The sequence below is a fragment of the Berghia stephanieae genome, chromosome 5 (genome assembly GCF_034508935.2).
Source record: "Berghia stephanieae isolate SIO BIC M18660-M18661 chromosome 5, UCSD_Bste_1.3, whole genome shotgun sequence".
In the NCBI taxonomy this organism is placed as follows: domain Eukaryota; kingdom Metazoa; phylum Mollusca; class Gastropoda; order Nudibranchia; family Aeolidiidae; genus Berghia; species Berghia stephanieae.
In genome coordinates this window covers 83,354,062-83,370,921 of record NC_088364.1, presented here as the reverse complement: position 1 = coordinate 83,370,921, position 16,860 = coordinate 83,354,062, and the positions used below count along the sequence as shown (strand labels likewise).

Sequence of the window (16,860 nt, the reverse complement as noted above, 5' to 3'; positions counted from 1 at the left end):
CCTGTAAAAATTGTCAGTAATTGTTAATTAAGTCATTGTCTCCATTAAGAATGAGTTTTCATGTAATGAAAAAAATATATCAACTATAAGAGTTGAGGTGGTTGTATCTAGTCTACGTGTTGCATTGTTGTGTGTGTTGTGGTCACTGAATAGCCCAAGTGTCATAAATTCAATTTAATTATTGTTAATTAATTAAAAACTTTTTCCTCTGTAAATGTCTTCGAATTATCACCATAATGTCTTCACATTCAAATATTTAGTGTTTAATAAATAATCAGACATTAGTCTGTCCGACTTGTTCACATCACATATTTAGTGTTTAGTAAATAATCAGTCATTAGTCTGTCCGACTTATTCATATTTAGTACAGTGTAAATAACTAAATAAGTAAAATCTAACACAGTATGTGATTGTGGGCTGTTACTAAAGTGACCAACTTTTGTAATTAGTGTGTTGTATTTGTTCGAGTCTTTTGAATTTGGGACGAAAAAAGACTCTACAGGTAGCAAACGTATGCTTAACCTGTTGGGTTGTTTCTTGGTCTTGTGACGTCGCTGTAATCCATTCATCTCCGGCATCTGGGTCGATTCTCCTCGTTGATATTTGTGGTTGTCTTGTGTATACGTTGAGTCTCATTGTAGATGAAATTGTAAAAATTCAAGATTAACTGTGTGCGAGATCTTGAATTTAAATGAAGTTTGACTTATCCAGTAAGTCAAAAGAAAGTTGTGAACTCAGCCATGTGTTGACACAGAGTTCGTGTGTAGTAGTCGACAGAGGTCGTGTGTTGTAATTGTCTGTGTTTGTTGATCGAGTTTTTATGAGGTGGCATGTGAGTACACACCAGGCAGATGATGTAATCTGTAGAGTACCGGTGGGTGATGTGAGTCCACACACCAGGTAGAGGATATAACAATAACGTAGTCTAGTAGTGTATGTAGTAGGGTCGAATAAGGTCAACAATATTTTCGTTATTTGAACGCAGGTTGTTGAATATCATACGATAATGAATCCAAGGAAATCGCTCATGTGGCGTTTTGCGATACTTTTTCCTGCATTGTCTTATATACATATATAGCCTTTATCTTTTACAATGATACTAAGACAGGCGTTATTATAATATTCAATGTTTATAAATTGTAGATATGGGTGCTGCACACTTGTATATTGACATAAGTTTAAATTTAAATACGCTCACCACTGCATATGAAGGAAGTAGTATTGTTCACAATTGGACATCGTTTTTGTAAAAACAATCGTATCTTGAACGTTTATGTAATTATTAACATCGTACATCGTTGGGTATTGTTGTCGTAGAAGTAAATACAAGCAATCCAATTGTTCAATAAAGAATGTAAATATAAAAAGGTTCATGGAAGAAATCTGTGTTGATACAGATATTATTTTATGAATTCTGTCAAGTTTGTATAAGTTGAAAGGTACGATGTAATTGAGGTTGCTGTGTATTTGTAGTCTGTAGATTGTGTTGATTCTGGACGTATCAATGGCGTAATCGAGATTGTTACTCCATTTTAATGTATTCGTGGATAGACCAAAGGGATTAGGACATTTTCCGACCTATGTTGTGGTTGTGTTTGAGTTGCCTCTGTCGTTGTCATCAGCGTTCCCGTTATGACTGATGGTTGCAAGTGTCCTCTTTCGTGATGACTGTATCATGTTTTAGTGCAAACACTACTTCTGCCTTTGATTAACTCGAATTATTCCCCTTAGAAAATCCCTAATTTAATGAAATATGATTTTGTTTATTTTATCATTATTATTAGTGTTATCGTAGCACTTCCTACCATTTCAATTTATTGCTGAATGATTACACACTTAAGATTTGACAATTGAACATAACTTCTTCTTCAACTCAGTTACAAATTTTATGATATAAATGTTAAATTCAAACCACGCAGTACATATTGATTACAATTACAACAGCAAATTGATAGGAGAAAAATATGATAATCAAAATATTCGCAGAAACGATACGATATTCACTCTGGTCAATAAAAATTTCAATGTCTCGCGCCTTTGCCCTCGGCTTATAATAATATTCATATAACTCATTGCGATGTAATCTCGCGCCTCTTAATATAGCATTGATAAATGTGTGCGCTTTAACCAAGCGCCTCGTATTTATAAAAATTATCCGCCTTCTGTGTTATTCCATAATGTTAAACCATGCGCTTTAATCACACGCAAAATAAAATATTCCCGAACGCCTCATTCCTGCGTCTCGTAATTTAAATCGTGTGCACTTTAATTACCGCGTCTTACATCACTGCGCTTATTTACCCAATATGCATTTACAGCATTTTACCATATGGGTTACTTATAATTCGCTGATTCTTAACAAGTTAACCACTTGTGTCACAAATGTTATCAGCTCACATGACATGATAATGCATTTTCAATATTTTGTTATTCTTCCGTAATAACATTTTAACTCCAATTAAAAGACATCAGTCTTTCATAATAATTAATACTCCGTCATTTTATTTGTTCTCCGACTTTAAACCAAAAGTCCGTTATTCCGTTACTATGAGAATATGTCTCCTTTTAAAAATCACGATGAAACGCGTTTCAAAACAAAACTAAACAAAACAACGATTGACTCATATTCCGCATAAATCATTTCAACTTAATTTCCAGTGATAAAATCCAAATGTCTTATGTAATCTATTATAACGCCATGTCTCATTACACAAGTAAATAAGCTCTGTTGTCGATTACTTGGCTGCGTTAACCACACATTTATTACCAAGAATACAAACAGATATAAAACTTTGCTCTTTGTCATGAACCCATGAATCTCAAAGAGTCAATATCAACCTACCAATTCATCCCTATTGACGGGAGAAAAATATAATCAATGATGTTGTAATATAACAATAAATACCATAAGACATTTTTCAATTATCAAAACTTATAATTTACGTGTTTTTATTGCCATCGTCTTCTTGAGTCATTTTGACAGAAAATAAAACGTAACAACATTAAATAATGGACCAACTGTCATGTAATTCCAACAGTAACATACAAAAATTGAAATAAAAATCGACACATCTTTGTTACTGATATTAACAAAACATTGCCATTAACGGTACAAATTAATATTCGAAGATTTGTTCCGAAACGCCCGATTATAAGTAAACGCATTTTCATTTATTTTGAAAAATAAAACGCACTAAAATATTCATTTAAATTCTGCAATTTTTCTTCATCTCTCCCTCTCCTCTTTTTAAATATTTAAAATACATATAGCATCAATATGATATTATTATTATTATTATTATTATTATTATTATTATTATTATTATTATTATTATTATTATTATTATTATTATTATTATTATTATTATTATTTTGCCGTTCTATAATATATTGCTTTTAGTTTTTAATATATTTTCTTGTTCCATCTATGGTTCTTAATTTCAATATTATTTCGTTTAATTTTTTTTTAAATACCGTCTTTTATCGGAATTTTAGGAATCATCTATAATTTCAATAATTTTTTTCAACATTTCATTACAAAAAATTATACTACTTCACCTTCAATATTGATATTCATTTTCTTTTCCAAATAAAAATATTTTCCTATCTGTTCACAATTTTCACTTCAAAATTCGAGTCTCACAAAAACTTCAATAGATATTAACACCGCAACAATACACATTTCTTGTGTATCCATGGTTCGGAATAATAACATCTTTACATCCTGGTACCATGGCTCCAAAAAAAAGATATATAAGAATCCTGGTCACGGCACCAAATTAGATACATATGTGGTGTAGCAAATACATATGTAAAGGCTTGTGATCTTATATAGCGATTTTTATTGCGTTGTTTAACAATCCAACTTACATTTTCACAAATTGCAACCAAACAAATTCTATGTCCAAAAATATTCAAATAAAAGATGGTGAGCACAAAAGGTTTAAAGTGTGCAGCTCATGGTCAAGTTGAATCCTCCCGTTTTCCTCGAAACATCCTCTTTTATCCCTATCAAAAATTTACCCACAGTTCCATTGTTTCCACGCCCCCTTGCAGTTTTGACAGTTGCCTGTCAGTCTATAATCCAACCCCTAAGAGTAAGACCAAATCATAATCAAACCTGAAACGTCAATTCCTACATATTGGCGTTAAACCCCGCCTTTTATGATATAATATTACTTTTGGTAAACGTTAGTTCAGTACGCCCAAATAATCTGTACGCCCAAATAATAAATTCCAACTATAATTTGATGCTATTATCCCCAATAACCAAGTAACACCGATCAAAGAAAGTAATTTTCTAGTACTCAATATAATGACCAATCCTTTAACTTTGGAACGTAAAACTGTCCTAGACTACTCAATATAATGACCAAGTTTAACTGATATACAAGCACTGTGAACTCATTAAACCCACTTGCTATAAGCTAACTCTCTTACAGGAGGAGGAGGAGGAGGAGGCGGAGGAGGAGGAGGAGGAGGAGGAGGAGGCGGAGGAGGAGGAGGAGGAGGAGGAGGAGGAGGAGGAGGAGGCGGAGGAGGAGGAGGAGGAGGAGGAGGAGGAGGAGGAGGCGGAGGAGGAGGAGGAGGAGGAGGAGGAGGAGGAGTAGGAGGAGGAGGAGGAGGAGGAGGAGGAGGAGGAGGAGGAGGAGGCGGGAGGAGGAGGAGGAGGAGCGGAGGAGGAGGAGGAGGAGGAGGAGGAGGAGGAGGAGGAGGAGGAGGAGGAGGAGGGGGAGGAGGAGGAGGAGGAGGAGGAGAGGAGGAGGAGGAGGGGAGGAGGAGGAGGAGGAGGGGAGGAGGAGGAGGAGGAGGAGGAGGAGGAGGAGGAGGAGAGGGGCGGGAGAGTCATGTATATTCTGAAAACGGTCATTGAATTTAACTGAGGAAAAGAAACGTTTCCTTATGCGTATGACAACAGAGACAGAAAAACGTGGTTATTTTAATTCAATACGAATCTAAGCGAGAGTGACATGGTCGACATAAAATGTAGTTTCACAATAACAGCCAATTTCAATGAATTGTTTGGCATTTCAAAACACACACTTTTTGGCCACCCTGTGATCGTGTGTGCTATTTTTAGAACCACTCCAAACTTTGAAGCAATAGGGTAAGTGGATGAAGGCAATTGGACACAATGGGTCCCAAAATAGATTTGTCTGGAGTGAAATGATTCATTCAATGTCTGTTGGCAAACAATAGAAAGATGGGTTTTAATTCCTCTGGAATGAGTTTCCGTTCAAATACAGTCCAAGTCGCCTGCTAGGCACTCTTTTTGTAAAAGCGTTTATTGTTAATAGGGAACTTTAAACTGGAGCTTTTATGTAGTGCAATATCCACTAAATGTGCTCAAAGCTCTTTACAAAGGGACCCTGACCAACAGCAACACATAACACGTAGAACGAGACATGACGCCTGTTAGGAGATATTACTTTTTTTTTCCGACAGAGACAACGCTGTTAATGGTCAGGTACTCATTTTACACCTGAGCACGGTGAGTAAAGAGCCTGGTAATACTGTGGCTTAGTTGCACACATATGTAATGGCTTGTGATCGTATACTGGCTTTTTGATAGATGGTAATGATATTCCTTTGCATTGTGTTGTAGATGTTAATAATCACTAAAGAGTTCAAGGGCCCATGATGATAATTGAATGTACAACATCAAGACATTCAAATAAATGTCCAGATTCCAAGTTCCATTTCTTACAGCTTTATTTGTTGTGATAAATCCCAAATCCAAATCAAATAGCATGGTCATAGTTCAATCAGTTTCATAAATTCCAAATCCGTAAAATCAATCCAAATGTTCATTTATTTTGACTACGTAACCATTTTTAATATTCGTGAAATATTTCTAAGTCCGTAAAATAAAGATTCTTAGGAGGATGTTAGAACTTGCAGCATACTAGGGAAGTGAAGTATAATGCAGAATCGAATCGAATAGAATGTAGAATCGCTATGTTTTATCCCTTATTGTAAACATTTCCACAATTCCTTCAAACCACACCTCCTACTAATTATGACAGAGTTCCATGTCAGTCTAAAATCGCCCCCCTAAAAGTATAAGCGAATCATACTCAACTCGAAACGTTAGATCCGTAAATATTAATGCCAAACCCCGCCTTTTGTGATATAACATTATTTTGATATATCTCCTTTTCTCATTCGCAAACATCCCTGAACCAATTAAGAAAGATTAATTAACTAATACTCAAAACGATAACCTGTCCACTAACTTGGACGTAAAAACTGTCCCAAACGTATCATTCACTGATCAAGTTTAACTGATATGCCTGCATCGTGAACTCACTAAACCCATTTGCTGACCATCCATTAATCCATCAATCCACCCCCCCCCCCCAACCTGCTGTGTTTTCTTAATCTGTACACAAATAAATGGACATTGGTCCAGATTTTCCGCGTTTTTATTTATTTATTCATTTATAAAATTCCCTTTATTCATCCCATAGGATAATTTGACCCTAGGGTCTACTCCATAGCACTCTAGAGACGTGCAGTTCGAGCGACCGTGGCCAAAAAAATCTGGAAGGCCCATGGTTTTTTTGAACTGGGGGAAGGGGCGAGAGTTGAGTTACCTCGGTTAGCTGCATGATATGGCATTAATTACATTACTCAAACACGCTCGCACGCATACCAAAGCAATCTAGGGTTTTAAGACTAAAACGCACACGCACACACACACACACACACACACACACACACATATACACTTAGCATCACCTAGGTCACGTAGTGCCATATGTGACACTTTTAAGAATTCAGTCTTGCTATATATATATGCTACATATTGACCACTTGTAGTTGTGAATCGCCGTTATTCTGTTGTTCATTTTCATGGAGTGACCATTAAGTTTTGTTGTAGTTGTGAATTGCCGTTGTTTATTGCTCATTTTCCCTGTACAGTGGATTCGGCAATGCATTTTAAGCAAATAATAAACAATTTTATCATTTTTTATTAATAATAACCGAAAATGCCTCGAAAATGTTCGGTTTTTGATTGCACTTCAAATTATAGACATGGCGAAAAGACAACTGTATATAAATTTCCTTCGGATCCAATTGAGAGACAAATATGGATTAATGCACTGCCAAATAAAATCGATTCAAGTGATGTTACAGACTATATGGGTATCTGTGCCAATCATTGGCATCATAATGCTCCTATGAGACGGAAATCGAGGTATCCTTCACCTGTTATTCCTCCAAATAAATGGCCAAAAAACAGCACCATCTCGTCAGACATTAAATTCGACAAGTGAATTTAGAAACAGGCGTCAGGATATTGATGAGTTATCAATTTTTTAAAAGAAAGATTTATTTGAAAATACAGAAAATGAGTTGGGAAAGACCTTTAAAGATTGTTTTGATCAAGAGATTTCCTCTCATGGTGTTGTTGGACTTTCTTCAGATTCTGAGTTTAGTCTTCACAGTCGTGCTAGGATCGGTATGGTACACTCATTTAGTATCTACTTTACAGTTAAAGAGGTGAACGATGATCACAGCATCAGGTTAATTCAATATGAGGGTTTCTTTGGAATTAAACAAAGCCAACACCAGACTTTCTCAGATGGAACCTTAAAGCGTTGGAGTGAACTTACAGAAATACTTCGATTCTACACACTGGACTCCCAACTAGAAGGTGAGTTAACCTACTATTTTAATTTTAAAATGCGTTAGCGTCAGTTTTATTATCAACGTGACCATAATAATAATAATAATAATAATAATAATAATAATAATAATAATAATAATAATAATAATAATAATAATAATAATAAGAAGAAGAAGAAGAAGAAGAAGAAGAAGAAGAAGAAGAAGGGGGAGGAGGAGTTGGAGGAGGAGGATGACGACGAGGACTATGATGATAATAATAATAATAATAATAATAATAATAATAATAATAATAATAATAATAATAATAATAATAATAATAATAATGATGTTGATGATGACGACGATGATGATGATGATGATGATGATGATGATGATGATGATGATGATGATGATGATGATGATGATGATGATGATGATGATGATGATGATAAGAAGAAGAAGAACTATTACCCTTGTTGTGTTGCTGTTGTTTTTGATTCGTTATAGATTCACGAAATTAAAATTTTGAAATGCATTTTAAAAATAAAATTCATTTTTTCCAATCATGTATCGTCTATTTCATTATCTTCTACTTTTTTTTTTCATTGCAGATGAAGAAAATGAATCCTCAATAGAGAAGTCTAAGGCTATCCAGAAATTTATAGAACGCCAGATTCAGCTCCTGAATGCTCAGAAAAATCAACGGATTTACTGTCCAGATGATTTAATTCTTGCTTTTTCGTGGTACAAGAGGTCAAGAGTGCTATATTCTTCTTTACGTGGTCACCTTTATCTCCCTTCTAAGTCCACCCTAGGAAAAATTACACGACAAACCAAAAATGTAGCAGATTTCACCATCTATTCTAAATTTTTCCAACAGCAGGAACTACGAAGCAGAGCGTGTGTTGTGCCAAACTCTGAGTTAACAGAGTATTTTAATTCTAGGGACAGGGATGGTTTATCTTCACCGTGTGAGTTGTTTTTAGAATTTTCACTCCTTTCATATTGTTTCTTTGTTAACAATAAATCAAAAATATGTAGGGCAAGATTAGCCGTAATTCTTGGCAATTTTGCAGAGACATTTGCAATCGACGTGTGTGTTCCTGTAAAGGCTATTCTATGCCTGTCCAATATATTTATGAAGAGATTTTCAATTTTCAATTCGAAGAAGCAGTCGGATAAAGGAAGATGAACAAACTGAGGTCACAGTACTTGTTATATCATCTCTATTTCTTTGTGGATATCAATTTATCATCCTCATCCTCATCATCATTATCATCATCAGTCCCACCACCTACCAGCATCACCGTCTTTGCAACCATCATTATATTCATCTTCATTCACCACCACTATCTCCCCCACCACCACCACCATCATCATCATTATCATTATCATCATCTTTGTCATTATCTATCAGAATCATTATTGTCAATATATATTAGCATCAGCAATCATCGCAATCACCTTCACTTTTTTCATCATTGTCATTAATATATCAGTATCATCTTTATTGCCCTCACCACCATCAATATCATCATCATCTTCACCTTCTTCTTCTTCATCATCATCATCACATCATCATCATCATCATCATCATCATCATCATCATCATCATCATCATCATCATCATCATCATCATCATCATTTTCCATCACTACCAGCATAATCGTCTTTGCGATCATCATCATATCCATCTTTATTCACCACCACTACCACCACCATCCTATTTAAATTATTAGCATCATTATTATCATTACCATCATCTTCATTCGTAGTCTATGTCACTATATATCAGTGTGATCATTATTGTCATCACAAGCATTAATATCACCATTATTTTCACCTTCATCATTATTCTCATTATCTATCAGCATCGTCTTTATTACGTTCACCTTCTTTACCATTGTCATTATCTATCAGCATCATCTTTATTGCCATTACCACTAATATCATCTTCATCTTCATCATATCTCCATTACCTACCAACCCACGAGTCCATCTCTCTCTCTCTCTCTCTCTCTCTCTCTCTCTCTCTCTCTCTCTCTCTCTCTCTCTCTCTCTCTCCCACTCTGTAAAAAAACTATTATTATTATTATTATTATATTATTATTATTATTATTATTATTATTATTATTATTATTATTATTATTATTATTATTATTATTATTATTATCATCATCATCATCATCATCATTGCTAGTACTATCACTTCCATTCAAAAATTATTATCATATATTTTTATAAAATAAACTTCAATTGCACTTTTTGCTTGCAAATTTTATTTTATGTGTTTAACCTTTGATTTTCATTAAATGTAGAAGTTTGAGAGAGAGAGAGAGAGAGAGAGAGAGAGAGAGAGAGAGAGAGAGAGAGGAGAGAGAGAGAGAGAGAGAGAGAGAGAGAGAGAGAGAGAGAGAGAGAGAGAGAGAGAGAGAGAGTTAAATGCTATCAGCGGGACTCGTGGGCCTTCTAGTTTTCACGCCAGATTCCCGACGAGTCGGCATGTGTATAGATAGCATTGGTCTATTCCAAGGGAAGACTGGAATAACCCAGACGTCAGCTGCTATGCAGCACCTCAAATTTGCTCAAGGCCACACTGCACAGCGGCGGGTGATCGAACTCGGTACCGGGGCAATTCTACCTTCAGACAACAATGATCAGAATTAGTAACCGATGTTTCCATCGTATCGATACTAAATGGTAAAAGTCACTTCGATATGATGTCATTAACGGGGTTGACATTTTGACATTTCTAAAACCGGAAGTCCCAATAGGTCAAGGCCACCGACCATAAGACAGGCTGGAACTGATGGAACTGATACGTACAAAACACATTTATTGTATCTCTTTAACAGTCACATTATTTATAGAAGAAACACAATTGACGTCACTCACATCTTCGTTATTCTTTTTAGGCAGAACGTAGAACGAGACATGGCGCCTGTTAGGCGATGTTATAATTTCTTTCCGACAGACACAAAGCAGTACGATGAGAGAATTGTGAGTAAAAAGCCTTTACCAAAGACTCAACTATGCGCCGAGCGAGGTTCGAACCCAGGACCTTCCGATCCGAAAGCGAGTGTCATACCACAAGACCATATAACCGCACAAAGATCTGGCAGAAAATACTTTGCGATAGACAAGTGTCCTATTCAAATGGTAGCAAGACATTGCTATTGTCTGTTTAACGCTATAGAAACCGGGATAATGGCTATGAAGGACTTTACTGTGACGTTTGACTGTGACGATATTCATTGCTAACTTCTTACAGAACAGAACGACAGTCATTTCATCTCAATACTCCTGACGGTATAATGATAATATGCAACAAGGGTTGATGAAGTCAGCTTTTGTATGAAAATAAACTGGAGCGAGTTGGATCGAACACTGAGATTTTTGTTGTTTTTTTTAAAGAATGTCTTTCTTCATTTCCACTAAGCATCAAAATACACTATCTATAATATAATGTCACGGAGACTTGCTTTAAATCTAAAAGATATCGATTTAGTTTCTAGATTATCTAAAATCAATATCGATAAAAGTGTGAATAATATTTACACAACAATTTAGTCAGACCTTTTCAAATCACATTACAGTTTATAGCATAATCGGAGTACACGCCGGTATAAAGGTGGAAAACAAAACAAAACAAAACAAAACAAAATCGGTATTTGGATTTTTTTACCAGAATTCTCGTCCTCCAAATATCGATCGATTAAATTTGCTCTCTTGTTGGCAAAAACTCTCAAACCTGAGCCTTCCCAAAGATTGGGGCAATTTTTATCGATCAATATTTGAAGGTCTTGTTTAAATTCACCCTCCACCACCCCCAGAGTGCGGCGGTATATTTATATTCGAGGAGATTGAAGCCCCCAAAAAACAAAAAAACAAAAACAACAAAACAAAACAAAAACAACAAAACAAAACAAAAACAAACAAACAAACAAAAAACAAAAACAAAAAAAACCCTAACAAAAACAAAATAACAAAAACAAACAAAAACAAACAAAAAAACCCAAACAAACAATAAACAAAACAATACAAAAACAACAACAATAAAGATCACCAAAAAAACAAACAAAAAAAACAAACAAAAAACAACAACAAAATAATACAAAGAATATGTGAAAGATTGACTTTAGAAGAGACATTCCAGCGGTGACAAAAGATTGTGTTGATAACATTGATGACGGAAATCAAAGATAAAAATACAAACCCAAAATGTAAAGATTTCCTTCTGATAACTTTGAAAACAATCACACAATCATCACAATAACGTGCTTCGTCAACTTTCTTGATATGACTAGTCAGGAGTGTCATCTTAAAACACTGTGCTTTTTCAAAATGGGTTATAGAAGAAACATTTTAAAAAAGCAATCAAAATCAAAACAACACACGGCAGTTTGGCGGCAGTTTCAAATGGTTTTCGTATATCGCAAATTTCCAATTGAATTCCAATAAAATTGGAAACATTCGTAGTTTTCAGGGGAAATGACATAGAATACATTATAATTACCTTTAAAGATTACCATTTGTACTTAATACCTTAAAATAATGCTTAAATCTCCGATATCACACACCTCTCATTGGAAAACTCTATCATTTATTAGTAAAAACGTAATCGTTGAATAATGCTTTGAACGCGTTGAATAAAAAATGCATTCAAGGATTGCAGAATATTTTCACTCAATTTAATGTCTTAAATATATGTTGAAAAGTCATCTGATTGGTCATCTAAAATAATATTTTGGTGCGTATGAATACATATTATCTAACGTTTTTGTGGTCAAATTGTCATTTTTGCATTGTTGTCAAAGAAAATCGAATTGCTGATTGATAAAAAATCATCACCATTTGGCGAGAGACTGTAGCTATATTATCACTTACTTCCCCCTCCACCTCACAGAAACACGATAATAATACCAAAAAAAAAAAAATCGGTCATAAGAACCAACCAATCCTTTACGATTATGATTATCAAATTGATTTGGAGAAGACATGACTTGTGTGGGTGTAAGAAGAGTGGGAGTTGTCATGACGTCATTCAACACATCGTACTGCTGATCCCCAAGGACAACAACACAATCTGTCTGACACACCTACAGCACATTTACAAGAAATATTTCAAGCTTCAACATCAAATAATTGTACTTTAAATTTATCCTGATTTTCATCGTTGCTACACAATGCCGTTAAAACGGATGAAAACTCAATAATTCAATGACATGAAAACAAAGAAAGTACGGGCACTAGGGATGGGCACTAATTGATATTACTTCTGAAGGTCTTAACAAGTACTTGGCAATTTAGGCGCTTAATCGATATATTATTGCGATACTGAGAAAATTGTAGATAAAAATGAACTTTCGTCTTTTTTTTTTTGTTTTTTGTTTTTGGTTTGTTTTGGAAACTGAGTCTTTGAAATTATAAAATTAAACTATTCAAACCCCTATCGGATACAATCTGAAATAGTATCAAGAAAAGAACACACGGAATTTAACGACTTCCAATGACCTTACATGACAATATTTAAAACAAATGATTGGCCAGCGTTTTCTAATCAACGAAAAATGAATATTTTATTATGCAAACTCAATCTGGGAGAAAAGTCAATCAAAACGTGGATTTTGTAATGGTAAAATGGTGATAGAGTCCATTGGATTTCGACTAAAAGTTTGAAATTGTTTCAATATCGGAATATCGATCAGTAATGAATTATCTAATCGATAGTCTTTCGATACTGGTCAGTACCGATTCTAATCTAATCTCGTCTAATCAGCTGATCCTGCGTAGGGCGTTGCTTCCCGATCTTTCTTGCCAAACAGATTACGGTTATCCGCCAGTTTACTTGCTTGAGTTGCTGTCATTCCCAGCCATTCACATATATCTTGTTCCCAGCTTCTTGTTGGTTAGTGGGACGAAAAATGGGGAATTCCTGGGAATGGATTTTCTAACATGTTTTGATGACGAACCAAACGTTTTCCTAAATGATGACTCTATATGACTTGAATCCATTCAAAATGAAGCATTTTACAAATTATTGGTTACAAAATATTTAAGAAAATTACTTTGAGGGGTGGAATAAAGGAATTCTTTCAGGCTATTGGATTCATTAAATTAATTTTTTTAACACGGAATAACTCACACGCAAGCTCGTGAGCTATTTAGAGCGATAAAAATAACTAATTTAATAAATCCAAACATGAGACCAGCAGGCCCCAGGTTCGAGTCCCACTTTGAGAGGTACAAATTTTGAGTTCTAGGAAAAGACTCTTTACTCATATTCTCTCACCGTTCTCCTGTGTAACGGGGGGACCTGGCTGTTATCAGCGCTGTCTCTGTCAAAAATAAAAAATAGCAAGCCCTATGGTTTAATTTGTCCTTCACGTTAAGCGACACTCATGGCTAAGGACATCAAGTACAACGATTTGTATTCGTTTGGTGAATATTGCACCATATCATAAATGCGTCGTCTGTCTGGAATTTACTCATGTATTTATGTCTTTATTGTTATTTGTTGTTGTTGTTGTTGTTGTTGGTACCTGAAGAAGGGTTTTGAGCCCGAAACGTTCCGTGTTTGGTATTTTGTTCTTTTGTTGAAGCTGTTATATTTATTTTTGTTTATTACCTTTCACAGTCCACGTCTTCCAGCAGCCTGGTATCTTTATTAACTGATCTCGGTTAGTCCGTTGTTTCTTTACATTTCCACTTACTTCAGGGATATGATTTTCCTTTTCAACGTGAGTACCCTCCCCCTCCCCCTCCCCCTCCCCCCTTTTTTTTTGTTATAGACAACCATAGAAATGAGCAGCCACTGTGTTGCAACATTTTTATTATAATATCAATTCGTCAAGGACCAATCGATCAACATAATTTCACGTTAAAAGCAATAATATTAATAATAATATAATCCCATAACAATAATAATATAATCCCATAACAATAATAATATAATCCCATAACAATAATAATATAATCCCATAACAATAATAATATAATCCCATAACAATAATAATATAATCCCATAACAATAATAATATAATCCCATAACAATAATAATATAATCCCATAACAATAATAATATAATCCCATAACAATAATAATATAATCCCATAACAATAATAATATAATCTCATAACAATAATAATATAATCCCATAACAATAATAATATAATACCATAACAATAATAATATAATCCCATAACAATAATAATATAATCCCATAACAATAATAATATAATCCCATAACAATAATAATATAATCCCATAACAATAATAATATAATCCCATAACAATAATAATATAATCCCATAACAATAATAATATAATCCCATAACAATAATAATATAATCTCATAACAATAATAATATAATCCCATAACAATACTAATATAATCCCATAACAATAGTGTAAATCATTGAAACCGCGCCTATTCTATATATAAACAGCTTCAGACGCCTTTTCAATACAAAGATCAAAGCTACAATAAGAGGTCATAGGTAAACAAAACATGCTTAAGACATATATATATATCATGAAAAATAATCCATAAACGGAAACTGGTTTTAATCTATCAGGTATTTCTTAATAAGACAAGTCTGAAAATTTGTCTTAAAATAACGTCTGTATTGCATTTTCTGAAGGAAATTGGAAGTTCCAAATAGAAGGGGCAACAGGAGAAAAAGACCTATTAGAAAACATAATTTTCGAGCCTTTTTGGGAACCGTTAATCGGGGATGATCACTAGATCCTAAAGTTCTGGAAGGAGAGTGCAATGGAATAAGGTTGTATAAATATGAAGGAGCAGTTTTGTTTGTTGATATATTTATGCAAAGAACATTCTAAAACAAAATCGTGAAATTTTGGAAAGAAACGAAACGAAATCAAACATCTTAACCCACTCTAACACGGTCTGACAAATAGTAATGTATTCATTTGGGGGTGTTTCTTTTTTATGAAACCCGACGAAACCCGACAAAGTTATTGGAAGAAGGCAACAGTGGGGAGTTAACCTGGGACTCAGGGAAGTGTACACCATTGGGGAGTGATCCTGGGACTGGTTTTCGGCGGGTTTTGGTGGGTTTCGTAAAAATGAAACACCGTTTATTTGGTCAGAATTTTATTTTTCAATAACGTTGTCTCTGTCCCAATAGAAAATCGTAATATGGTGTTACAGATGTCATGCCTCGTCCTACAATTTTAAATGTTGTCGTTGGCTTGCGACACCTTGTAAAGCGCTTTGAGCACATTTAGTAGATAGTGTGGATGTGACGAAAGCTTACTCTTTTTATTGATAAATTTGATAGAATTGATAAATAATTCAAGTAAATATTTATGACCATAAAAATGTTTAATGCGTTTTTCTAGAAAAAAGAAATTGAACTTTAATATAGCTGAATATTCACTAAACATGCTCAAAGCGCTTTATAAGGGGTCTTTGGCCAACAGCAACACTTGACATGTAGGGCGAGACATGGCGTCTGTTAGGCGATGTTACAATTTTTTCGGATAGAGGCATGGCTGTTAACGGCAAGGTACTAATTTTACACCCGAGTACGCAGAGGGAGTGTGAGTAAATAGCCTTTTCCAAGAACTCAACTATGCGCTGAGTGAGGCTCGAACCCAGCACCTTCCAATTCGAAAGCGAGTTTCATACCACAAGACCACATAGCCGCAGTCTATATTGTGGATATGAAAGCTCACTGTTTTGATTTGAATTAATAAATAATTCAAGTCAATATTTATGACCGTAAACATTTTTATGCGTTTGACTGGAGCGTGTCAGAATTGTTCTTAATAACTCTCAGGCCTGCTAATCAGGAATTCATCTCACTAATCATGTAGAAATACCAAAGGGAAATGGAACGGAAATACGTAACATACTTAGAACAGATTGGGGAAAACACAAAAATAAAATGGTCGTTTGACGTCATCACAATCGTGGGTCAAGACGCACGAATGAGATCGATCGGCTTGCGTGACGTCATAAGTCAGCTGACAATAGCGTGTCTCATTATGGAAAAGGGGGTTGATTTATGGTCGTTTGGTTGGCGTGGAAAGGGGGGGGGGGGGGGGTGCAAAAATACACATCAACATTGAATGGAAGGAAGAATGGGTGTAAGTTGGAGGTGCAGCGAAGGACGATGGGGAGACTATATATTATATTGTTATTATTACACAAATGGCAAGGTCACTAATATCCCCCTTCTCCACCCCCCCCCCCCTCTTTCTCACCTACTGTCCTCC

General features: G+C 34.9%; 1 protein-coding gene across 1 annotated transcript; it reads left to right on the top strand.

Moving 5' to 3' along the window:
- The first annotated feature begins 6,505 nt into the window (after positions 1 to 6,505).
- On the top strand, positions 6,506 to 8,947 carry LOC144974246 (uncharacterized). Its single transcript, XM_078917165.1, has 2 exons — positions 6,506 to 7,660; positions 8,226 to 8,947. Exons 1-2 carry the CDS (start codon positions 7,468 to 7,470, stop codon positions 8,804 to 8,806), a joined length of 774 nt encoding a protein of 257 aa, XP_078773291.1. The 5' UTR covers positions 6,506 to 7,467; the 3' UTR covers positions 8,807 to 8,947.
- The last annotated feature ends 7,913 nt before the right edge of the window (positions 8,948 to 16,860 follow it).